At 38.0% G+C, this 27,615-nt stretch overlaps 1 protein-coding gene and 1 pseudogene across 5 annotated transcripts; both read left to right on the top strand.

Annotated features, from left to right (window-relative positions):
* LOC121969914 (protein DETOXIFICATION 30-like) lies at nt 1-26,850 on the top strand. 5 transcript variants are annotated; one of them, XR_006108730.1, is made up of 8 exons: nt 1-297; nt 23,953-24,494; nt 24,586-24,672; nt 24,748-24,804; nt 24,903-25,141; nt 25,220-25,338; nt 25,443-25,684; nt 25,794-25,856. XR_006108730.1 is itself a non-coding variant. In XM_042520231.1 (8 exons), exons 1-8 carry the CDS (start codon nt 40-42, stop codon nt 26,816-26,818), a joined length of 1,557 nt encoding a protein of 518 aa, XP_042376165.1. In that variant the 5' UTR covers nt 1-39; the 3' UTR covers nt 26,819-26,850. The 5 variants fall into 5 exon arrangements, 2 of the variants coding, with proteins under 2 accessions (XP_042376165.1, XP_042376166.1); XR_006108731.1 differs by lacking the exon at nt 25,794-25,856 and having other exon boundaries at nt 25,443-25,528; nt 25,598-25,684; XM_042520231.1 differs by lacking the exon at nt 25,794-25,856 and adding an exon at nt 26,651-26,850 and having other exon boundaries at nt 25,598-25,684.
* On the top strand, nt 10,035-10,133 carry LOC121973950 (annotated as a pseudogene).
* Nucleotides 26,851-27,615: the final 765 nt, after the last annotated feature.

The raw sequence follows: 27,615 nt of genomic DNA, 5'->3' as shown, positions 1-27,615 counted from the left end.
AAGGTTGTCAAACACACAGAAGAGGTGGGCAAGAAACGGATGGAGGAGAGTTTGCTTAGGAGCGTTGATGAGGATGAAGACATGGAGGAGATCAGCAGCTTGGGGCAGCTGCTCAGGCATGGAGTGGAGGAGAATAAGAAGCTGTGGTACTTGGCGGCGCCGGCCATCTTCACCTCCATCGCACAGTACTCTCTTGGTGCCGTTACCCAGATCTTCGCCGGCCACCTCAGTACGCTCGAGCTTGATGCCGTCTCAACAGAAAACTCGGTCATCGCCGGCCTCGCCTTCGGAATCATGGTAATATTCTTTTTTTCTCATTAAAATAATAATGATGTGATCGAAATTTATTTACTGGGTGAAACTGGTATTAAAGTTTGTTGGATAAAAAATATATAATTTCAATTAGTTTTATTGAGTTTTTCTATAGGTAATTAGTTGGGTCCTATGAAAGTTTTCTATCGATCATCAAGTTAAATCAAAAAGTACGCGTCGTAAACAGGTCAAGAGCTCAACATCCTTGGATTACAATCCTATTTAAAAAAAAGAAAAATTCTTATAAATAAGTTATAATCGAACTATGAGTATCTGAGTGACAATCTATATATTTTATCACGGTATCATAATCCCAGAAACTATTAAATTTTCTTAGATAAACTTACATGAATTAGCACGCGTAAAAGGGTATGGAAAATATCCAAGAAATCTTTTTTAATGCTTAAGTTAAATCTCTGATAGCGTGAACTTGAAAGAGAAAATAGAAACATAAAGGAGAGGAGTTGGAGAGTATGAAATCTGGATCCTCTTAGTGTTGTCGGTCGGTCTACTTTTTCTAATGATTGATCCTGTGCAGACATGACCCAGGGTCTGAATCGGACCTAGCCAGACTTGGCTGGACTCGATCGGACCTTTAACCAGGTTAATCAAGTAATTATCGAGTTCAACATACCTAATATATAACCGACCAGTCTCTAAATGGGTCGGTTACGGATTGAGCCCTAACGGTTGATTTATTAAATAAATTTATTTTTAATAATTTTATTCAGATTTTCTTAATTTTATTTTTTTATTTAATAATATTTATTTATTTTAGTAAAATTAATATTGTCGTTCAATATTAATTAACCTATTCAATATCTCTATTAAAATTAATATTTTTAACTTATTTATCTTGAATTAAGATATTCTATATCTCTACTAAAATTAATATTTTTAACCTAATTTGATATGAAATTATTCTACCCTTCTCTTATTAAAGTTAAAATTTCAATTTATTTATCTTAAATTTTTTAATATGAGATTATTCTACCTTTATGTTAAAGTTAACTATTTATTTTCCATTTATTAATCTTATAACCTATTTGCCTTAAATTGAGACTATTTTATTTTAACTCATTAAATTTATTAATCTTACTGAACACTCTTATTTACTCAATAGACATATTTTATTTATTTAATATTAAATTTATAAAAAATATTTAACTTATATAATATATTTAATAAACATAATTTATTTAACAATAAAATTATATCTCTATAGCTAAAAGCTATGAACCAATAAAATTAATTAAAAAATATAACTTTATATATATATATATATATATATATATATAGTATTGATATCCTGCGCGACGTGCCACTGTGCGCGTCGCGCATGATATCAACTTTTTTTTTTTCTTTTTTTATTATTTGAATTAAAAAAATAATTTAAAAAATCAATAATTCCTTATATATAAATCTTTAATTCATGAATATATGATCTAAACACATTACAATACTCAATAAATACTTAAATTTATTTTATTTTTAATTTTTTTTTTACTAAATACTATAACCCAATTGAAAAATCTAACTTTTAGAGGTAAAATCTTAAAAAAAGAAAATAACTTACAAATTATAACCCAATTGAAAAGCATGACTCTTAGAAATAAAATTTTAAAAAATATTTTAATTCAAAATTTTAAAAAAAATAAAAAAAAAGGTTGATATCCTACGCGACGCACACAGTCGCGCACTGTGCACGTCGCGCAGAATATCAATACTATATATATATATTCTTGGACGGGTCTAAACCGGATCCAACCTATACTTGTAAACCAATCAATGGTTGGTTTCGGCTGTTGGACGCGGTTCGGGCGGTTGATTTTTTATTTTTATTTTATTTTAATTTTTTTATACATTTATAATTTTTTAATATTATTTTAAAATATAATAATAATTTTGAACTATCTTAAATAGTTATGAATCGTGAATTAAATCATGAACTAATATAATTATCATGGATAAGACAACGACTCTAAATTGTAGTCGAGTCTAATCTTGTGATCCATATGATTATTTGTTTCCTAAGTGAGAAGTCATTGTGATATGGATATAGAGGTGCTTATCCAGTAAAGATCTAAGTCCCCTCCCAACATTAATGTCCTCCCTCTTGTGACCATTTCTGGTAGGATATATTGTCTGCTTATTTTTGTTAAGTTAGAATTATGTATTTAACTTATATTAATTTTACAAGTGATTGATCTGACTTTATGATAATTTTTTATCAGTTATTACGATAAATTGAAAAATACACATAGCGAATGATCTACCATCCTAGTATTTTTAAATCAATCATCTATTAAAAACAATTTATCCTTAATTTATGGAGACTGAGACTCTTAACTCTTAAATATCTTAAAAAAACTAAAGAAAACATTTGATCGTTAGACCATTGTTCGAGGCGTCTGTATGCCCGTTCTGGTTGGATCTTAAGGCAGCTTCCTCCTACAAAATGCTTGTCTAATTATTATTTATTTGTTCTGCCTGTACGGTCAAGGATGATCGGGGCTTGTGGCCTTTTAAAGGGCTAGACCACCATGCGAGGCTTGAGAAGCATGCATGCTTGCGATATTAGTTGCGCATGAAGCTCGATCATACTTTGAGCGGATCTTTTTGAATTTGTGACACTTAAGTCAAGGTACTCAAGTTGTCGAGCACTGAGGATGCTGAGTTGGAGCTAGCACTCGGATGGCCAAGTCCCCTGAATGCTTAGGGTACCGAGGACTTTAGAGGCTGCTTGGGCTGCGGAGCTTTCTAGAGGTCAAGACAGATGCTTGGGCTGTTGAGCATCTTAGAGATGCTGAACACTTGAGTCCTGTCAATGACTCAAAGGTTTAGGTTAAGCCAGGAGGCGGATTGATACCATGCATGTGTGTTGGATTTGCTAATATAGAACCGAACCATGTGAGCTCGGCTTACTGAGCTGAAAGAGAATCATTATTTAGGGTATCATGGAACATGGCTACAATATGATTTCAACGTATGAAACATGTATGAGAAAGCGACTTCTCTATTAACACAAGTTTGTGACAATTTAAATTTAAATACCTTAAATATGTATAGTAAAATATAACTATCAGTAATAATTATACATTTCAGTCTTTTGAATAATAACAGAAAATGTAAAACTAAATAATAGAAGAAGCTGTACTCACTAGGACCTCCTATCCGAATACAAGGGTCGTTAGACCAAATACCTCATGTCTCCTATATGCATGTCAATCATATGCAACCACCAAAATGCAGCAATCACAAGCAATAAATACAATCCATGCATATGATGCAAATGACATAGTCACCCCTGACGCCAGTCAACCACCTCACACGCGATGGTGATGTCGAGTAGGTAGGGCTATGATAACTGTGCACTCTGCCATCACTACTCCTGAGTGACTAAGTGGACAGGATGATATCAGAGTACACCTATCCTCCTACCCCCAAACATAGTGGGGGAGCCTAACTTCTCATCTCCCTGTGTCATAGTTAAGAGGAGGGATCCCTGCCCACCACCACGTTGTAGTCACACTACCCATGAGCGGACCAGCGGAGCCTTGACAGAGCAAACTACACACACCCTACCTGATGTACCACTAACTCATGAGTGGTTACGTGTGCAGATCATGTAACTGGCGATGTGCTCAACTATAAAGGAGTCGACAATCGCTCAGTATGCAATCATGTAAAATGGTGCATGACACTAAAGCATGTAACTCCTGAAAATATCAACCTCCATATAATATGTACCAAAAGGAAAACTGAGTCAATAACAAGGATCTAGGTATACATGTCAGGTAATAAATCTAGGTACACATGTCAGATAATAAATCTAGGTATACATGCCAAATAATAAATCTAGGTACACATGCCAAGTATATTTAGTAGCTAGACCTATACCCGGTAATCCATTGTATGTCACTACTTCTATGAACATAAGTACGCATGACAAGAATCAAGAGGCATAAACATAAATGCATAACAGATAACAATATGGGCATACTACGGGTATCAAGTAGTGACATACTAAGCAAATATAAACATAACCATTACTACTAGATATAACCTATTACGCATATCAGAATGATAATATCAAAAGAGATAAGTCAAAGGTACCCGTCTTAATCTGTCGGTCATGATCAACAATCTCATATCGAGACTCTCGTCTCAAATTAAAGTCCTGCAAATCAAACGTATAATTTAGCTACTCTAACATGTATCAATTAACTATATCAAATTCCTAATTCAATTATGAAACTCTAATTATTAATCAACCTTAATTGATCATCGATTAACTCTTTAATCCAATCCATTTGATTAAATTAGGTTTAGCCAAATCTTAACCCTTCCATAATCAAATTAGACTAGGCTAAACATGAATCAATTCCATTCATCCCTATTCCACAATTAGCATTTCCAATAAGCAATTCATATTCAACTAAACATAACACCATCTTCAATTTAATCAAATTAATGTCCTGTTAATTCACCTAGGCTGATATCCAATCAATTTCAACAATCCACCCATAAACCTACTAATTAACCATTAGCTGGGCATCCAACAAATCCCCAAAAAAACTCACCCGAGTATAATGCCTCAGCCGATGATCCACAGCTGGAGAATACCACTACTGGAATTATGTAATAGAGCTATAAGAATTAGATAAGTAGCTAATCACAATGTCCCAAAATCGAAAATGAAATCCAACCTCTATAAATCTAACACCTACCCTTGGAACTAGATCCACAGATTTTCCCTCGGACGGAATCTGAATGCTATTGTGACGACCAGCCAACCAGATGAAAGGTAATGGACCTAAGGCTAGGGTATGTCCAAAGGTAAGCTTGACTGTGGCTAGATCAGGACGGAAACTCGGCAACGGCTCAGGGAAATGACAACTATGTAGATCGACAGCGACTGACAGTGTCTGTGTCGATGTCTCATCGTCGAGGGAGATCCACAACATCGGCTGGAGGGCAGATCAGGTGGCAATCGGTTGGAGGTGAGAGGGAATTGGGTTGCCGATGCTAGGGCAAAGGGAAGGTGGTCGATAGTATTTGGAGAGGAGGAAGGAGACGACGCAAGGGAGAGGGCTCGAGGCTGTTCGTTGCTACTCGGAATATCGTACCGGTTCTCCTGTACAAAAATTTTGTACAAGTCCTGAACCTTTCCTAACAACCTATTGTGTTCTTTAGAAATTAAATTTGGAATCGCAAACGAAACTTAACATTATTGATTCCAAATTCAACTTATCTGTTCTTAGAGTTTTAGACTTGGATCACAAACGATGCTTAATATTATTGATCCAAATCCACCTATGTTACAAATTCGATTAAATATTTATTTCAGAGATTGACTTCCAGGTTAAACATAGCGAGGTACTAGGCCTTCTTGGTTATGGGAGCATCCACCACTTCCTAGACAAAGTCTTTCAACGAAATTCAATATTTAATCTCCTTATAGTAACCCTAGGTTTAACCAATAAGAACAATCAAATCACAAGATTGAAAAACAAAAGAAACACAAATTCGAATCATAAATCTGAAACCTAGAATCATAAGCCTCTTGTGTTTGGTATTTCAAAATCTAAACAAAAGGATGAACTAGTTATGATGCGGAAACTAATAACTAGTTATACCTTTTGTAGCTTATAGACCTCACGATCTTCTGCCGTATTCCTCTTCTTATCTCGGACATCGTGTGGGCAACGATCTACCGAGACGAGAAACCACCCAAGCCTACCTTCTCCTTTCAAGTTTCGGCCACCACCACCAAGATCCAAGGGATGCTAGGAAATAAAGCCTCATTCTTCTCTCCTTCTTCCTCAAGCTATATCCGGCCACCAAAAGCTCCAAGAGATGTGATGCCGCCGGCCGCCAAGGAAGAAGAGAAGAGGATGAACAAGAGGACTAGGGTCGGCCACCACCACGGAAAATAGAGAGGAATACTAGATGATATGTTGTTATGAGGTAAGGCACCTCTACCCTCTCTTTTATATTCCTTGGTCTTGGCAAATAAGGAATGTTTTATAAATAAAACTTCCTTATATTCCTTGCCAATGTTTAAGAAGGAAAATTTAATTAAAAATTTCCTTATAAACCCTCTTGTGGCCAGCCCCTACAAGTCCTCCAAATAAGGAAAGTTTTAAACACAAAATTAAAACTTTCTAATTTGTTTCCGAAAATTTTTAAAATAAAATTTCTCTTTAAAAATTTCCTTCATGGTCGGTTATAAAAGGAAACTTTTATAAATTAAAATCCCTCTATTAAAACATGTGAATGATTACAATAAGAAAAGTTTTCTCTAAAATTCTTTTCAATCACAAATAAGGAAAGATATTAAACCTTTCTCTTAATCTTTTGTAGAAACTATAAAAGGAAAGATTTAATTTTAAAACTCTCTTTTAAATCATGAGGATGGTTACAAAAAAGGAAAGTTTTATCAAAAATTAAAATCTTCCTTTTAACTACAAATAAGGAAAGATATCAAACCTTTCTCTTAATCTTTTGTAGAAAGTTTTAAAAGGAAAGATTAAATTTTAAACTCTCTTTTAAAACCATGGCTTCCACATAAGGAAATATTTAAAATAAACTCCTTTTATTTTTTTATGTCGCCGACCACTTAAGCTTGGGTTCAAGCTAGGGTCGGCCACCTACTTGACTCATCTAACCTTGGTTTGGCCGACCCTAGCTTAGGCTCCAAGCTAAGCTTGGCCCACCACCTTAAGGTGGGTAAGAAGGTGGGTATGGATGGGTATAACACTTTATAATTAAAAGACTATGATAGGGACCGAGAGGAGGAATTAGTTTTGGTCTCCGGATGAACTTGAGCTTCCCGTGTTTGCCCCGAACACCCAACTCGAGTTCATCAATAATAACTCATATCACTAAAGAGTTATTATTGAACTACAACACTAATCCCATATTACTATATGAGCTCATTCTTATCATGAGTGTGTTAATCTCCCTGTTTTTAAGATATTGAATGTCCACTAATTAAATGAGCTACTGACAATTCACTTAATTAATGTATAGCTCCAAGAGTAGTACCACTCAACCTTATCGTCATGTCGGACTAAGTCCATCTGTAAGGTTTACATGACAATCCTTATGAGCTCCTCTTAGGGACATCATCAACCTAGATTCGTAGGACACAGTTCCATTCTATAATCAACAACACACCATATAAATAATATCATTTCTCAACTTATCGGGCCTATTGATTTATTGAACTAAATTGCACCCTTTGAGAAATTAAAGAAATAAATATTAAATATACGTGCTTGTTATTATATCATGATTAAGAGCACACACTCCCATAATAACAGAGGTCTTGTTCTTTTAAAGAGTCAGTATAAAAGAAACTACCTCAAATAGTCATGCTCAATACACTCAAAGTGTACTAGTGTAATTTTATAATCAAGATAAACTAATACCAAATTACACTACAACTATTCCAATGGTTTGTTCCTATCCATCTTAGTCGTGAGCTACTATTTATAATTTATAAGGAACTGATAACATGATCTTCTGTGTGTGACACCACACACTATGTTATCTACAATATAAATTAATTAAACAACTACACTTTGCATATAAATGTAGACATTTGACCAATGTGATTCTTTATTTCAAAATAAATGTTTACAAAAAGCTTGTCTTTTAGTATACATTGTAACAGAGGCTTTCCTTGACCGATGGGTTTTGTACGCGTGGGAGAAGAGGAACTGAAACGAGTCGTCGTGTTGGGTTGGGGGAGGTGAAGAGATTGGGAAAGTGGAAATCGCGGAGGAAGAAAGTCTGCGACTTTCAGCTAGCGGTGGATCGAGCTTCAACGAGCGGAGGATCGGGTGGAGAGGGGCGCGAGGAAGAGAAGAGAAGGTCAACGGAGAAGATGTGGAGAGGAGGGTCGGCGGTGAGGAGGAAAAGGAGAGTGATTCGGGAGAAGAATGATTAGGTTTTTTTTATATATATATAAATATATAACTTAGGTTTAATTAATTAAAACCTAAATTAATTCCTCAATCAACTCCCACTTGAATGGTATTCCAAACAGGCTTGTCCCAAGCCTATAAATTCATCCCCTCAAAATACATCATACCAGCTCTGAACAATTCTCTGAAAATTTCTAAAAAAATTTAAAAATTTCATTAAGATTATTTGTCTATTAAACCTTATTATACTATTATTATTTTTTACCTCTAAGGAGAGCTTATAATGTTTCACATCAATTATAGCTCTGACGGTAGCAAGAATAGACCTTCCCAAGATAATAGGAATCTTAGGGTCTTCACCTATCTCTAGGACTACAAAATCGGTAGGCACTATAACGTTACCTACATCTACTGACACATCCTCTAGAATATCCAAAGGGTATCTATAAGAATGGTCAACGAGTTGGAAAGCCATAGTAGTTAATTTGAAATGTCCTAAATCAAATTTCTTACAAACAAAATAAGCCATGAGACTTATTCTTGCTCTTAGATCAGAAAAAGCTTTGCTTATCTTGGCTATACCGATGTTACATGGCATGGAGAAGCTTCTTGGATCCTTTAACTTTGGAGGCAACTTGTTCAGAATTAGTGCGCTACACTCCGCCGTCAATGATATCGTCTCAAAATCCTCCTTCTTTCTTTAGTACAAAATGATGTCTCTTATAAACTTGACAAACTTTCGCACTTGGTCTAGAGCATCAAAGAGAGGTATATCTATGCACACCACCTTGATCTTCTCCAAAATTTTTTTTTCAAATTCTTCATTCTTCTTAGCTTTCACTAGCTTTTATTGGAAGGGCATTGGAGGTACATAGGTTCTCAGTGGATGATTATGGCTAGATTTATCATTCTTCTTCTCAAGTTCCTTTTAAGTATGATCATCATCAAAGCCCTTCTATGTGGACTTGGTCACCTTCTTTGTTCGTTTGAGGCATAGGAGGTTCAGTTAGGGCTTTACCACTTCTCAGGACAATCACGTGGCAATGCTCAATTGGATTCAATTCCAGTTGTCCTAGAAATCTCCCCAGAGTTCTCATCAAGGAGCTAGCAACCTATGCAAGTTAAGTTTTAAGTACTTTAATTTGACTTTTAAAATTATTGACCATACCTTTCAGTTGTTTAACATCTTCTCTTCTCTGGGATAGCTTGACTATGAAACCTTCCATCATTTTCTCCATTCTATCTAGTTGGGAGGAAAATTAAACTTCCATAGCTTGCCCAAAATTTCTCTGCCCTCCCTGATTTTGATTGTTCTAGTATGAAAAAAAGGAATGATTTCTCCAATTAGGATTATATATTTTTAAGTAGGGATTGTTCAACCTTGCATTGAAGTTGTTTATCGCATCCGCTTGTTCAATTTTCACTAGCTAGGCAGTAATAGTTCCCAGTTGACATGTGTCTACTGCATGCCCTGCATCACCACATACCTCATAAGATGCATTAGTAAGGTTCAAAAAATTTCATTAAACAAATCAAACCTCTTAGCTAACACATCCATTTTGGATGCACTCAAGTCAAGTGTGTTCACATCATACTTACCAGTGGCTTTGGCAAAGTTACGTGATTCAAACACCCACTGATGATGATTAAGTATCATTCTCTCAATGATCTCCTCAACCCCATCCAACCCTCTATTGATTAGAGCACTGCCAACTAAGGAGTCTAGGGACACTTTCGTCTGGTAGGTAATTTCATTATAGAATGTGTGGGGTGATGAGCCACTTCTCTAATCCATGGTGAGGTCATTGGTGTAAAGGTCCTTTGAATCTATCCCAAGGTTCGAATAAGGATTCTCCATCTTTTTTTCATAAATTTGGTGATAAGATTCCTCAAGTAAATTGTCTTATTTGGAGGTAAAAACTTTTCGAGGAATCGTTGTTCACATTGGTCCCATGTGGTTATATTGTATGCTGAAAGAGAGTTTAGCCAAGCATTAGCCTTATCCCATAACATGAATGTGAATACAAACAATCTAATCACATCTACAGAGGCACCATTATACTTTATGGTACCACATATCTCTAAGAATACTTCTAAGTGTTGATTGGGATCCTTAGTAGGTCCTCCACCAAATTGATTTTGTTGAATCATTGAGATCACAACAAACTTTAGTTCAAACTTGTTCATCTCAATCAAGGGTCTGGTGATGCTAGACCTTAAGCCTCTAGCGCTTAGTGCGACATAATCCTTTAAAGGTATACTTGCTACTCCAAGGAAAGTAGGCTCACTATGAAGATCTCCATCTCAAACAAAACTTGGAGGTGAAGAAGCCTAATACAGGAAAGTGAATCTCGAAAATGAAAATAGAATGGATTTTGAAGTACAAAAGTGTGTTCTTGAAACCACTGTGACTAGGACTCTATTTATAGCCTGTTGGTCGAATCTGACCATTTGTTGACGTGGCACAATCTAGGAGTTTTGACCATCTCCAGGTGCCCCCAGCGTGGCAAAACACTATCTTCATGCAACAGCCAATTGATAAAGTTTTATACACTTCTGGGCACCCGGACCCGCTCCGAGCGCTTGGACCCGCTCTGGGCACCCAGATTACTGTTGACGTGGACCCAAAGTTGATCCATTGCGTTGAGGCACCCTTTCGGTACCAAAGTGGTACGAGTGCCCAGACCATCTTGTCCGGGCACTCGAACAATTCGGGAGCTCCTGCAGACTTAGACACAATGATTAAACATAATAGGATCTAACTTGACTTGGTTGATCACACGGAAACTACCACGGGATACTTACAATCTCTCCCTTTTTGATGTGAGCAATCTAAGTTAAGTTAGGGTAAAATCAAACAAAAAGTAGTAAAATAACAGTTAAATAATTTGCAATTACTAAACATGTTATGCAATACAAAAAAATATACATCCCCTAGACTTAATCTATAATTCTCTCCCTTTGATCACATTAAAAATAGAGATATTTTTGAAAATAAATTTAAAATAAATTTAAAATAAATTCTAAGAGATACAAAAACAGTGATAACATTCAGAAAAATTATGAAGTCTATATTTCAAATATCTAAATTTTTGTGATTTATAAATCAATTTTAGATAAAAATTATTTTTAATCATTGAAAAATTTTGAAAATTTTTGTAATTGGTAAACAAGAATATCCAAATAGTGATAAATTTCCATGAATAAATGAAATTAATATAAGCAATAATAATTTATTTTCTATAGAAAGATATATATATTTTTTAAAATAATACATAACAAGTAGATTGTGAGCTAAAAAATTCTTGCATCTTTTTCTCAATATATAAAATAGAAGTTACATCTTTAGAAAAATTAAATTTTTGAAGATTCACTTTTTGAGATTTTTTAATATTAAAACTTAATATTTTTATAAAAAATTCAATAATGATCAAATAATTTTAAAAATATTTTATTTTACAGAGAAGATGATATTTTATTATAAAAAAAAAATTTCAAAAATAACTTTGTGAAATAATTTTAAATTTAATGATATAATTTTTGTTAAAAAATTCATAAAAAATAATACAACATTCAAAAAAATTGAAAATTTTTCAACAAATAAGTAATAAAATCCTTTTTCTAGAAAAAATTATAAAATAATTAATTTTATAAAAAAAGAATGAAACAATTTATTTAAAAAAATAATTTTAAGCATGCAATGAAAATATTAATGCAAATAAAAGTTAGAACATACATGAAAATTTAACCTAAGCATGATTTTAAAACCTAATATAGATTCTTACCTACTAGATTAATGAGAAATTTTTTAGAAACATATTTTCATGATAATTTTCTAATTTAGCCCTTATGATATCTAAAATATCAATTTAGTCATTGATAATTTGAAGTATTAAAATTTGAACATGTAGAATTTTTAAAATTTTCTATTTGTTCTTTCAATCTTTTATTTTCTTTCATCTTGTCAAAATCTTCTAATCAACAATATTTTGCTAAAGTTTTGTTTAGTTCTTTGTTTTCCTTTAATAATTTTTTATTTTCATTTCTAATTGACAAAAATTCTTAGACAATATTTTAATAAAATTGTATAACTTGTCAAGAGATAGAGATTGTACCTTAATAAACCTGTATAATTTGTCAGGAGGTAGAGATTGTACTTAACTTACCTTGTCGATCTCATTATATGATGCTCCCCTTGTAGGGCTGCTTCTTTCTAATAACCCCCCCCTTTTCATCAATGCTCTCGATGTTAATTTCAGATGAGCTTGCTTTGTTATCTTCTTGGTGACTTGCCATCAGTGCAAGTCCGACGTAGGCTTCAATATCTGACTCTAACGACGTTTCATCCTATGTTGCCTCTAGGTTTTTGTACTTTTTCTGGGTCAGTTTTTTACCCTTATCCTTGTTCTTTAATTTTGAGCAGTTGCCTTTGAGGTGTCCTTCTTCATTACAGTGATAACATCTCACTTTTCTTTTTCTTCTTTTAGCCTACACTTGACTGAATTTATTAGATCTATTTTTTTTTTAATTTTCTTACCATAAATATCGTTTCATCATTGTCGAGGGATGTTTCAGAATCTGGTTCATCCATTTTTATCTTTAAGGTAATATTTTGATTTTGCTCTTTCTTTAGATCTGTACATCTAGATTCATGAATTTCAAATTAGAAAATAACTCTTCTAGATTACTTACCTCTAAGTCTCTAGAGATGTAGTATACATCTACTAAGGTTGACCATTTTGGTGTTCCTGGGAAAGAGTTAAGCGCATACTTTAGCGAATCTCTATTAGTTACCTTTTCCCTGAGATTTATGAGTTCAATTATTGACTACTTTAGTTTGGCATGCAGTTGATGGATCGTTTCACCTTCCTTTAGTCGAAGATTTGTCAGTTGGCTCCGAAGTAGATCTCTTCTTGTAAGCTTGATTTCGGAGGATCCTTCCTGAAGTTGCAGGAATTTTTTCTAGATATCTTTTGCAGCCTTATAGACTCTGATCCTGTTGACCTCTTATGGTGATAGCGCAATTAGCAGATAGAATTCTGCTTTTCCATTAGCCACAAATTCGGCTTGTTCCTTCTTTGTCCATCTTTCCTCTTTCTTTAGCTTACCATTGCTATCGGTAGGTATTGCAAAACCATTTTTCAAAATTAAAAAGATATCAAAATATGTTTTGAAATATATCTATATTTTCTTCTTCCAGTGGGCAATGTCTCCCTCGAAACTTAGGCGGGTGGATACTTGCTCAGGCCATCGTCTTCTGTGCTTCGGTCCGTGGTTAGTTCTTTCAAAGCGGTTGGGCTCTGATAGTAGTTGTAAATCCTATATGGCCGGCAAGACGAGGGTGAATTGTCATGTACAGAAAAAAATAAGTATACCTTTCTCAAACTATTGGGCTTAAATAATTACACATTTAACAAAAAGATAATAGAATTAAGAAGAGTATGAGACAAATAATTTTACTTGATTTACAATCAGAAGATTGTTACTCCAAAGAAAGTATGCTCACTATAAAAGTCTCCTTCTCGAATAAAATATCAGAGGCGGAGAAACCTCGTACACGAAAGTGAACCTTGAAAATGAAAAATAGAATGGATTTCAAAATATAGAAGTGTATTTTTGAAAGCACTATGACCAGGGCTCTATTTATAATCTGCTAGTCAAATTTGATCGTTTACTGATGTGGCACAATTCGGGCGCTCGGACAGTCTCCGGGCGCCCCCAGGATGGTAAAACTCTATCTTCATGCAACGACCAAGTGATAAAGTTTTATTCACTTCCAGGCGCCCGAACCCACTCCAGGCACCTGGACTGCTGCTGATGTGGACCCAAAGTTGTGTTAGGACCAAAAGTAGCTAGAGGGGGGGGGTGAATAGCTCGTCGCGTTCGCTCGTTGCTCGGCGTTGCTTGTTCCTTCAAAGATGTGCAGCGGAAAATACAGAAACAAACACACAACGCTAACACGGTTGGTTTTACTTGGTATCCACCTCACAAGAGGTGACTAATCCAAGGATCCACACCAACACACACACCCTCCACTAAATAAAACTCTCCTTTATGGTAACTACCAAGGGCGGAGAAGCCCTACAAGACTCAATACAAGAAGAGAGGGAAAAGATACAAGAAATACAAGCTTACAAGCTTACAATGAGTATAAACCCTAACCCTAGCTTCTCTTCTTGGCTTTGATCCGCCTCTTGACTTGGAAAACTTCCAAGATCCTTCAAGAACTGGCGATCTGAGCTTTGTGAGTGCTGTGGAGGAGCTGGCGAGAAATCTGGAGTGAATCAAAGAAGAAGATTGCCGCAGCCATCACACGCCTGCAGCTATAAACGACGCCAACGGTCGGATCCCGATCGATTCGAATATTCCCAATCGATCGGGGAGGCTTTGGATCGATCCACGGATCGATCCAGAGCGCCTCTGTGCTCTGGAAACGCGCCTGGATCGATCCACGGATCGATCCAGCGCTTATCGCGCGAAGCAGCCGCGTCCCAATCGATCCACTGATCGATTGGGACCTCTGGATCGATCCACGGATCGATCCAGAGGCTCTCTGTTCGCTGGGACAGGTCTGGATCGATCCAGAGCCTGGATCGATCCACTGATCGATCCAGCACTTGATTTTTGTCCAAAACCAAGTCCCAAACCTCCCAAACCAACATCCGGTCAACCTTGACCTGTTGGTATGTCATGCCTAGCATCTAGTCACTCCCTTGACCTGCTAGGACTCCCTTACCAAGTGTCCGGTCAATCCCTTTGACCCACTTGGACTTTTCTCTGTGCCAAGTATCCGGTCAATCCCTTTGACCTACTTGGACTTTTCTTTCATGCCAAGTATCCAGTCAATCCTTTGACCTACTTGGACTTCCCAGCACCAGATGTCCGATCATCCTTGATCCATCCGGATTTTGGCTTCACTCACCAGGACTTTCACCTAGCTTCACTCACTAGGGTTTTCCATCTGCCTAGCTTCACTCACTAGGACTTTCACCTGGCTTCACTCACCAGGATTTCCATCTGCCTAGCTTCACTCACTAGGACTTTCACCTGGCTTCACTCACCAGGATTTCCATCTGCCTAGCTTCACTCACTAGGACTTTCACCTAGCTTCACTCACTAGGGTTTTCCGTCTGCCTAGCTTCACTCACTAGGACTTCCTTCTGCCTGGCTTCACTCACCAGGACTTTCCATTTGCCTAGCTTCACTCACTAGGACTTCCTTCTGCCTGGCTTCACTCACCAGGACTTTTCTTCTGCCTAGCTTCACTCACTAGGACTTCCTTCTGCCTGGCTTCACTCACCAGGACTTTTCTTACTGCCTAGCTTCACTCACTAGGTCTTTCATTTTGCCTAACATCCCAGTTAGGACTTCCCAGTCAAGTATCCGGTCAACCTTGACCTACTTGACTCTTCTTCAATCAATATCTTATTGTCAAACATCTAAACCCAAACCAAGACTCAGCTTGGTTACCCAGGTCAACCTTGACCTGAGGGATATTGCGCCAACAATCTCCCCCTTTTTGATGTTTGACAATACCACAATAACACTTACAATCCCATATGTAAGTTAGGCTAATACCATAGCCTCCTTCTTCATGCCACTAGGTAATGAAAGCATAAATTAAGCTCTTCATTCTCCCCCTAAGAGGGCAAACTCCCTCTAGGTAATGAAAGCCTAACTTACTCCCTTTCATGAGTCCTTTCATTCTCCCCCTATGACCTTCCCATAGGTAATGAAGGCCTAAGCTTAACCATACATTCTCCCCCTATTGGCACACATCAACCCATCGTTGGACACACATCAACCTATGCTCCAATTCTGGACACACTTCATGAGTCCTTTCATTCTCCCCCTATGACCTTCCCATAGGTAATGAAGGCCTAAGCTTAACCATACATTCTCCCCCTATTGGCACACATCAACCCATCGTTGGACACACATCAACCTATGCTCCAATTCTGGGCACACTTCAACAAATCCATTTGTTGAAGACTCTCCCCCTGAAGAGTTGCTCATCGTTGTTCACAACATCACTCGTTGTGATCAACACGATAATGAAGGTCCCATACCCTTCATTTATCCTTAACTTCTCCCTCAATGTAGACAACTACCCAACCTTGAGCATTATCTACCACTTGAGTGTCCACTTGAAATAATGAGGATATCCACTCCCCATTTCTCCCCATTTCAAGTTTAAATGCTCAACCTTGAGCAAGTTCACAACAGAAGGTTAACCACCTTCCAAGGTTCATGAAAAGTAATTTTCATGTCTTTAAAGAGTCCCTCCCCCTAAGACATAACTTCTGTCATTGCACCAACAATGACTTGGAATCCCTAAAACATTAGGAAACCCAAATTTAGAAGTTTTGAGGTTCAAATATTCAAAATTTGAAACAACCTCAACCTAAACTTCTACTTAGTCTTCGTTAACCAATCCATCCTTGTTTTCAACATGAAAACACCCTTTGTATGTATACAAATGTATTTAAGGGGTTTGGAATGGTTACCTAGACTAAAATAGGTTCAAAGATGCTGAAATCAGGCCTTCCCAGCCAAAACCAGCAACTTGGATCGATTGAAGTTGGGTTCCAATCGATTGAACCTTGCTGAATCGATCCACTGATCGATTCAGACTCCCTGGATCGATCGGCTGATCGATCCAGCGAGCTTCTGCTCGCGGGAATTGCCGTTTGAATCGATCCATGGATCGATTCAGGAACTCCAATCGATCCATGGATCGATCGGAGCTCTGATAGTTGCTGAAATTCCATTTCAGTCAACTTCAGAAACCCCTAGAAAATTCTACAAAAATCCAAAAATTATGAAATTTCGTGTAGACATTATTTAGGGCGTTTACTATCACGGAAAAATAGTTTTCTATGAAAATACTTCATATTTTCAAAGATTGACACAAACTTGAAAACTTGCAAAAACTTTAGTGTTTTCTTCAAGTTTGTGTCTAACTATTCAATGGTGATTACTATCAAAAGATAGCCTTCACCAAGGTTTTCCAAAAATATTTTAAAAACATTTTCAAAACCAATATCCCATCACATTCCTTGGGCTTAATGCACATGACTTGTACATTAGCTTTCCCAATGATGGGAAAACACATAACTATGTGTTTTGATGAACCTAAAACTCAAAAGAATGCACTAAATCAACATCTTGAGTTTTGTTCATCTTCCTAACATCTCACTTGTATCTATTGTGGACAAAACACATACAAGTCATCTTAGAGGTCTTTGTGAGATGTAAAATTTGGTTTTGCCCTATTCTAGGGATCATGCATATCTATCTAGGCATTTTAGAGATATTAGACATCCACCCAGGATGTCACTTGTCAATAAGTGTCGTTAAATGCCATTCGTCCTTAATTACAAGGAATTAAACTTAATGCATGATTATGTTATGGCATACATCAAAAGAAAATAATTTTCAAAAGAAAATATCCTATTACTACATGATGTATGAATGTCATGACATGGTATTTTTGGATTTTTCATAATAAAACATGAATGCAAAACTAGACATGATGTCATGGCATATTATGGGCAAACAATCATGGCAAGATTTAGCATAAATAAAATATACCTAGATTAACTATCTAAGTATCCTTAAAGTCTTAGCTAAACTTACAACTTAAACCTAGATTGCCCTAAAGTGCTACAAGAGAATGCCAAAGCCTAAATTTGGCATTTCTAATTTCCTTGATTTAATGTATGCCAATTGAAAATAAACATGTCCTCAAATGTTGGCATATTCCATTTTTCTTTAAGAGTAGCACTTTTAAATTTAAGGCCCAGATTGCCTTAAATTGCCTAAGAACATACCAAAATCCCAACTTGATAGTTCTTATGAATTTCCCAATATGTGCCATTTAAGATTAAAATCAATTCTTCCACCATTAGGCACACTTTACTCTTTCAAGGAGTAAATAATAATTCCATTTCATTTTCAAAGGTTAACACAACCTTGAAAATGCTCCTTGAGTGTCAATTTCCTCAAAGTTGGGTTAACTACCCTTCTAATCGGAGTTGACACTCTCTAACCCATCTATGGGGTAGAGAAGATGCTCCTAGGAACCCAAAACCTATTGGTGCTCCTTGGATGCTCTAGGTATTCACTAGGGATAACCTCCCTAGATACCTTCCTAGTGACCTTGTTTTGCTTCTTAGAAGCCTTGGTCACTTTTTCTAGGTCAACTCTAGGGATTTCTTCCCTTGTGACCTTCTTTGTGACCTTCTTTGACTTCTTAGAAGTCTTAGTCACATTTGTTGCAAAAATACTCTTAGGGATGACTTCTCTAGTATTTTTGACTTGACCACGAGACCTAGGGTTTGTTCCATAACTATATGGAACCCTATGGTAAGAGGGCACATCCTTCTTAGCCTTGGGTTTGTATCCCAAACCTCTATGGCCATTAGATGACCTATGTGCTCCCAGACCTAGGCTATGCTCATTTTGCCCTTTTAGGATATTTTCCATACTTTTAGGGTCTTTTCCATTTTATCAAGTCTTGACCTCAAGACTTGATTTTCTCTCACTAAGTCCTTAGTATTTGACCCATGAGCATTTTTGTTTCTAGGCTTGTATCTAAAATCCTTAGAGTTTTCGCCTAGATTTTTACCTACAATCCTAGCCTTAGGTGTAGTAGTTTTAGCATGAAAAGCTATATGTTTTTCTTTAACGCTATCATGCTTTCTATTTTCATGGTAAATAGCATTAAAATGATATAAATTTGAACCATCATGCTTTTTACCATAATGTAAAGGAGTAGGCTCAATAAATGTTACCTTTTTCTTTACCTTAGAGGCTCCCCCTTGACTAGAGCTTCCTCCATGAGCCTTGACCACCTTCTTCCTCTTAGGGCATTGACTTCGGTAATGCCCCTTTTGATTGCAAGAGAAGCACACGATGTGCTCCTTGCTCTTCTTTGTTCCGGGGATGGTCTCCTTGGGCTTCTCCTTGCCCTTTTGTGCCACTTGGCCCTTCTTCTTGGCCAATTTAGGGCATTTGCTCTTGTAGTGCCCACTTTCCCTACACTCAAAACATATTATATGATTTTTATTTTTAATTGAAACATTTATACCTTCTTGTATAGGGATGACACTTGCTCCTCCATTTGATATTTCTTGAATTTCGGAGGTGGCACCATCTTCTTCTTCTTCACTTGACCCGGATGTAGAAGCTTCTCCTTCTTCTTGATCCGGCGTCACCAAGAATTGCTCCCCCTCAATCCTAGAGGTGGAGGCTTCATCATCTTGAACATGAAACAAGGAGTATGCTCCCTCCTTGTTCCCTTCGGTGCATTCCCTTGAGGATGAAGCTTCTTGGATTTCCTCTTCTTCGGAGGTTGAGCATCTCTCAACCTCGGAGTCCTCCTCTTGGTCTTGCTCCAAAGAGTCACCCTCTCTGGATTCTTCATGATCTTGTATAGTGGAGGGGATCTCTTCATGAAGCTTAGCCAATTTGCTCCAAAGTTCCTTTGCATCTTCAAATTCTCCAATTTTGCAAAGAATGGTGCTTGGCAATAAATTGACCAAAAGCTTGGTCACTTTGTCATTTGCCTCGCACCTTTGGACTTGCTCCGGGCTCCATTTGCTTTTCTTTAGAACTTTGCCCTTTGAATTTCTTGGAGCCTTGAAGCCTTCCATTAGAGCAAACCATTGCTCTATCTCCATCATAAGAAAATTTTCGATTCTTGATTTCCAAGAATCGAAACTCGTAGAAGTGTATGGTGGAGCCACCCTTGTGTCAAATCCAAGCCCATCTTGGAATTGCATCTTGAAGTTGAGCTTGATAAAGTCTTGAACTTGAAGAAATTGCTCCAACTTCTTCACCCTCTAGCTTTTCTTGATATGTTTGCCCCTTCCGGCGGTGATTCCGGTGAAGAGCAACCTTGCTCTGATACCACTTGTTAGGACCAAAAGTAGCTAGAGGGGGGGGGGGTGAATAGCTCGTCGCGTTCGCTCGTTGCTCGGCGTTGCTTGTTCCTTCAAAGATGTGCAGCGGAAAATACAGAAACAAACACACAACGCTAACACGGTTGGTTTTACTTGGTATCCACCTCACAAGAGGTGACTAATCCAAGGATCCACACCAACACACACACCCTCCACTAAATAAAACTCTCCTTTATGGTAACTACCAAGGGCGGAGAAGCCCTACAAGACTCAATACAAGAAGAGAGGGAAAGGATACAAGAAATACAAGCTTACAAGCTTACAATGAGTATAAACCCTAACCCTAGCTTCTCTTCTTGGCTTTGATCCGCCTCTTGACTTGAAAAACTTCCAAGATCCTTTAAGAACTGGCGATCTGAGCTTTGTGAGTGCTGTGGAGGAGCTGGCGAGAAATCTGGAGTGAATCGGAGAAGAAGATTGCCGCAGCCATCACACGCCTGCAGCTATAAACGACGCCAACGGTCGGATCCCGATCGATTCGAATATTCCCAATCGATCGGGGAGGCTTTGGATCGATCCACGGATCGATCCAGAGCGCCTCTGTGCTCTGGATCGATCCAGCACTTATCGCGCGAAGCAGCCGCGTCCCAATCGATCCACTGATCGATTGGGACCTCTGGATCGATCCACGGATCGATCCAGAGGCTCTCTGTTCGCTGAGACAGGTCTGGATCGATCCACTGATCGATCCAGCACTTGATTTTTGTCCAAAACAAAGTCCCAAACCTCCCAAACCAACATCCGATCAACCTTGACCTGTTGGTATGTCATGCCTAGCATCTAGTCACTCCCTTGACCTGCTAGGACTCCCTTACCAAGTGTCCGGTCAATCCCTTTGACCCACTTGGACTTTTCTCTGTGCCAAGTATCCGGTCAATCCCTTTGACCTACTTGGACTTTTCTTTCATGCCAAGTATCCAGTCAATCCTTTGACCTACTTGGACTTCCCAGCACCAGATGTCCGATCATCCTTGATCCATCTGGATTTTCCCTTGCCTGGCTTCACTCACCAGGACTTTCACCTAGCTTCACTCACTAGGGTTTTCCATCTGCCTAGCTTCACTCACTAGGACTTTCACCTGGCTTCACTCACCAGGATTTCCATCTGCCTAGCTTCACTCACTAGGACTTTCACCTGGCTTCACTCACCAGGATTTCTATCTGCCTAGCTTCACTCACTAGGACTTTCACCTAGCTTCACTCACTAGGGTTTTCCGTCTGCCTAGCTTCACTCACTAGGACTTCCTTCTGCCCTCACCAGGACTTTCCATTTGCCTAGCTTCACTCACTAGGACTTCCTTCTGCCTGGCTTCACTCACCAGGACTTTTCTTCTGCCTAGCTTCACTCACTAGGACTTCCTTCTGCCTGGCTTCACTCACCAGGACTTTTCTTACTGCCTAGCTTCACTCACTAGGTCTTTCATTTTGCCTAACATCCCAGTTAGGACTTCCCAGTCAAGTATCCGGTCAACCTTGACCTACTTGACTCTTCTTCAATCAATATCTTATTGTCAAACATCTAAACCCAAACCAAGACTCAGCTTGGTTACCCAGGTCAACCTTGACCTGAGGGATATTGCACCAACAAGTTGATGCACTGCATTGAGGCACCCTTTCAGCAACAAAGTAGTTCGGGCACCTGGATTGGTTAGCCTTGTGTTGACCGTTCAACGCCTTCTCCGTCGCTTGGGTGATCTTGGACATCCAGAATTAGGCTCACTCGAACCCATCTTCCGGCCTTCTCTTCAAGCAATCTTTCGCTCTGACTTCTCATCCCTCGAAAATGTTGTACTCTTTCTTGTCATCCACCAGCATACTCTTTTGCAGCACCTCATTACTCGGACGCACTGAGCTCGTTGACTCTTTCCTATCCCATCCTTTTTGCTAGCTATGTCTTTCGCTCGACTTTTTATGCTCCTAAGCTCCTGCATACTTAGACACAAGGATCAAACACAACATGACCTAACTTGACTTGGTTGATCATACCAAAACTACCATGGGGTACTTACATCTAGGTGGGTTGACTAGTTAAATCTCGTGACTTGTGCCGATCAATCTGTGGCAAGCTTGGGTTGGCTAGCAGATTGAGAAGAAAAAAAATTCTCCAAAGAATTTTTTTTCTCAAATAAATAAAAGAAGTAGGAATAAGAAATTTAGAGGTGCTCCTTTGTGCACTTAAATTTTAGAAAAAATAAATATGAGTTATACTCTTCATTAGGAAAAAATTAATATACCATAACCAAATAAGTATTGCAAATTATTAATCCTTTCATAATTTCTTTGTTGACATGAACTCCAAAGACAATAAACACACAAAACCTTGCTTGATTATAGTTCCATGAAAGCCATAAGCTCTAAACCCGCTTAATCTGTAATCTAAATTTAAAATTTTTAATCTTTTTTACATATTTTTTATTTTTGGGTGGGCTTGTGGGTTGGTTTGCCTAACCCACAACCCATCGTGGGTTGGGGATTTCCCAACTAGTCAAGATGATGGGTCAACCTATCTCACCACACCTTGTCCCACCTTGTCCCACCCTGCCCTGTCCCACCCTCCTAAATGATAGGTCCGCCATGGGTTGGTCTGTCCCACTACTGATTGGCCTATTTGACAATTCTATTAGTAGATTCAGGAGAAGTAGTATAAATTATGGATCAGATGGATCCATTACCACTATCTCAAGAATATATATTTTTGGGATTGGCAAGCCAAGCACACATACACTCCTCTCATCAAGAGATTATTGTAGATTAGGGACAGTTTCATAGCCACAGTTGGATTCTAAGAGGTTGTAGCACAGTGTTTGACATCATGGTTTAGTCAGAACAAGGGAGGGGGGAGTACATAAGGCATATGATTATTTCAAAGGTCCTAGTTCGAGAAAGCCATGGGTAAAGATAGCATGGAGGACCTACTTACAGTCTAGTCATGCCTTCACCTTATAGATGCTAGCATACAAGAGACTGCCTACTAGGGATAGGTTGCACTACCTCGATGGCAAGAGCTGCACCTTTTGTGGATTAGAGGAGATGTAGGAGCATCTGTTCTTAACATGCAACTTGTTCAAATAGTTATGGAGGTGGATCATATATTAGTTGCAGATGAGAGAGAAGATGTCTATATATCGTAGGATGCTGATGGTCTTCATACTCCACTACTGTGGGACTAGTAGCTTGTTGAAAGTTTGACACCTTACTATGTCATCCATGATCCACTATGTATGGATGATAAGGAACCATTCTTTATTTGAGAGTGTGAGATTTGATGTAGAGGTGATTTTCAAGAAAGTACAAATTAATGTATACCAATCCTTGAATATGTACTCAAGATATAATATATGAATAACTATCCTTGACTAACATTGTACATCTTTTATATATGTCAATCCATGGGACCTGACTCTAGGAGAGCCATTGATATGATGGTTCCACCTTTTATTAAAAAATAAATATTATATTTTATTTTGTTGATTATGGCAACAAGAGTGACATATAGAAAGGTGGATATAAATATATTAATAAATAATATAGTATTAGTTAATAGAAATATTAAACATAGTTAGAATTTAGAAAAAATATTAAACATAGTTAAATATTAAATAATATAGTATTTGTTTCATGTGATGTCATATCCAACCCATGCATCGCCTCCCTGGTCAATTACTAAATTTGACAATGTTACCTATTTGAGGTTAATTTCAAGAATCACACACCATCTCATCTGCTTCTCTCCGACGCAGCTCGGCATGGGCAGTGCTTTGGAGACACTCTGCGGCCAGGCCTTCGGAGCCAAGCAGCTAGACATGCTCGGCGTCTACATGCAGCGCTCCTGGGTCATCCTCACCGCAACCTCCATCTGCCTTCTCCCCATTTACGTCTTCGCCACTCCGGTCCTCCTCTTCTTCCACCAGGACCCCCAAATTGCATTCCTCGCCGGCAAATTCTCCCTCTACATGATCCCGCAGCTCTTCGCCTATGTCCTCAACTTCCCCCTCCAAAAGTTCCTGCAAGCCCAGAGCAAGGTCATGGCCATGGCCGCCGTCTCTGCAGTGGCCCTACTGCTGCACCTCCTCCTCAGCTGGCTCCTCATTGCGCAGCTCAACCTGGGCCTCGTGGGGGCGGCCATCTCGCTTAACGTCGCGTGGTGGTTCGTGGTGCTCGGCCAGTTCGCATACATCGCCATGGGGCATTGCCCTGGTGCTTGGAATGGCTTTAGCTGGGGCGCTTTCAGGGACCTCGCGGCCTTTTCCAGGCTCTCCATAGCTTCTGCAGTCATGATGTGGTACGCACCCAAGTTGATCGTTAAATTGCCTCGTCTATACTCAACAACATAATGTAATAAGTAATGCATTTGCCTCTAATTATTTATGCAGCGTGGAGTACTGGTTTTACATGTTCCTCATTGTCCTAGCAGGCAACCTGAAGAACGCACAAGTTGCAGTGGCTGCTATTTCAATATGGTTAGTCTCCAACTGCTCAAGTATTCTAGTTTCTTAGCAATTAACTTGTGTGACCAATTGACTCTCCCCTTCCAGCATGAACCTATATGGCTGGGAGATTATGGTGTTCGTTGGCTTCAATGCTGCAATCAGGTGATTGACATATATATATATATATATATATATATATATATATTATATCCTTCATATTTATTTTTTTCCCTTCTAAAACAAATCGATATTCAATACAGTGTTAGGATCTCAAATGAGCTGGGAGCACGCAGGCCTAGAGCTGCCAAGTTCTCGATACTGGTAGTCATTGTGTCATCACTCATCTTTGGCATCCTCTTCTTCTCCTTGGTTTTGTTTCTCAGGGATGTCTACGGCATACCCTTCACTAACAGCCCAGAAGTTGTGCATGCAATCACTGACCTTGCTTTGGTCTTTGCCTGCACACTTCTTCTCAGCAGCATCCAACCTGTTCTTACAGGTTCTTTTGGCAATCATCAATTCTTAATTTCCTAATTTGCAGCAACAGCTCGACATTTAATTATCTGAGCATTTGCAGGTGTGGCAGTAGGAGCTGGATGGCAAACATTGGTGGCTTATGTCAATTTAGGCTGCTACTATCTTGTGGGAATTCCTGCTGGTTACATTCTATCATTTTATTTTGATTTGGGAGTGAAGGTATATATAAGAATTTGATATGATATCATAATCGTTTTTTTTTCTTGCCTTTTATTTCTTCGGGAATCTTAACACAACGGTAAAATTGTTGTTGTGTGACTTAGAGGTTATAGGTTCGAGTCTCAAAAATAACTTTTTGTAAAGCAAGGTAAAATTATATACAATAAACCTTCCTCGGGACGTCATATTGGTGAGAGCTTTATATATCGAACTGTCCTTTTTTTAATTCATTTCTCTCATTAATGATTTTTGGATGTAGGGGATGTGGAGTGGAATGCTCATAGGAGTAGGATTGCAAACCTTAGTGCTCATTGGCATTACAGTGGGAACAAACTGGGACAAGGAGGTGATCATTGATTCAACTAGATCTATTTATGTTTTCTTTGTGAATTCATATAACTAATTAAAACTCATTTGAAGTTGAATTAAGATTGGCCATGAATTCATGCATACAGGCAAAGGAAGCACAATCTAGGATAAGGAAGTGGGGAAGCTCTGTGAATTAATCATGAGCCAACCAATAAAGGATATCGACGAACAAATGCTATATTTGAGAGTGCCCAAAATGCAATCGCTTTAAAAATTGTATTATTTATTTAATAAATAAAATTAATTATTTGAAGGTGTTTTTATATGTATGTGATTTGATCTTAAACTTAATTAATGATGTGCACAATACAATGCATTACATGAGAGAAACTGTGATTAGATCACAATTAATGGGTGTCTCATCATGTGTAATTATGTACGTATTCAAATATTTCCTAGTCAATGAATTAATGAGACTGGACATCATCAATTCTGTGAGATTAACACATGTTATACTCATTGATTTAACTAAGTAGTTGATCCTTATAGACAAAAAATATTAGGATGTTGAGAGTTAACATGTGGATGCTAGTTAAGGGTAACTAGTTTATCATATGTGACCTGCTATGAGATTTAATGTGGCTTTTTATATGTAAATGAAGATTTCATTACACCTCGAGTGTAAATTTCCTTAGACTTCAAGTATTCAAGTCATCTTGGTCATGCAAGTTTATATTTTGACATTTTAGCAAAATATCTCATAGGAGGTGTAGGTTTGGGATATTAGATATAAGTCAATATATCTAAAGATATTTGAATAACACACAGAGCATTCACCAATCCATTTATAAAGAAGACGTATACTTTAAGGCCTCTTATCAGAATTATTACTCATAAGTCTTTGGCTAAAGTAAAACTGTTGTAACCCCAAGGCTGTTTTAATGTGATCAAATAAGTTAAGTTATGTCCTATTAGTTTTTGATCCCTTTGTCTAAGTGTGCAGGAGCTTAGGAGCACAGGAAGTCGAGCGGAAGACGCGGCTAGCGAGAAGGATGACACGGGAAGGGAGTTGAAAGGCTCCGTTCATTTGAGGGATGGAAGAGCTGCGGAAGAGTACACTGGTGGACGAGAAGAACGTGCGCGACATTCGAGGGATAAGAAACCAGAGTGAAGCCTGCTCAAGGAGAAGGCCGAAATTGGGTTCGGGTGAGCCTTATTTCGGTTGGCCGAAATCACCCAAGCAAGCGGAGCTGTGCTAGGTGCTACTTGGAATATCGTTCTGTTTCCCCTATACAAAAAATTTGTACAAGCACAGAACTTTTCTTAGCAACCCATGTGCTCTTCAGAAGTTAAACTTGGATTGGAAACGAAACTTAATATTTTTACTCCAACTTCGTTCTTCAAAGTTAAACTTGAATTGGAAATGAAACTTAACATTTTTACTACAAGTTCAACCTTTATGTTCTTCTGAAGTTAAACCATATTACAGAAGTTTATTAAATATTTATTTCAAGGATTGGCTTCCAGGTTGTTGACGAGGCACTAGGCCTTCTTAGTTATGGGATCATCCACCACTTCCTAGATAAAGCCTTTCAAAGAAATTAAATATTTAAACTTCTCACAGTAACCTTAGGTTTAACTACAGAGACCTCAATCAAAGCACAAGATTGAAACACAAAATCGAAGCACAAAAACGAAAACACAAAATCGCTAGCCTCTTGTGTTGGTATTTCAGGATCCATACAAAGAAAACAAAAACTAGTTGCGCTACGGAATAAACAACTAGTTGTGCATTTCTTTGTAGACAAAGACCTCTTGATCTTCTGCCGTATTCCTCTCCTCTTCTTGGATGTCGTGTGGGCGACGATCTACCAAGATAAAAACCACCCGAACCCTCTTTTGTTTCCAAGCCTACACTACAGTTGTAACACCCCTAGTTTTTTTTTAAAAAAAAAAATCATAACATTT

This window comes from Zingiber officinale, chromosome 4A (assembly GCF_018446385.1).
Source record: "Zingiber officinale cultivar Zhangliang chromosome 4A, Zo_v1.1, whole genome shotgun sequence".
Classification (NCBI taxonomy): Eukaryota; Viridiplantae; Streptophyta; class Magnoliopsida; order Zingiberales; family Zingiberaceae; genus Zingiber; species Zingiber officinale.
Note: the sequence above shows the minus strand (reverse complement) of the source record. Positions and strands in the feature narration are given on the sequence as shown.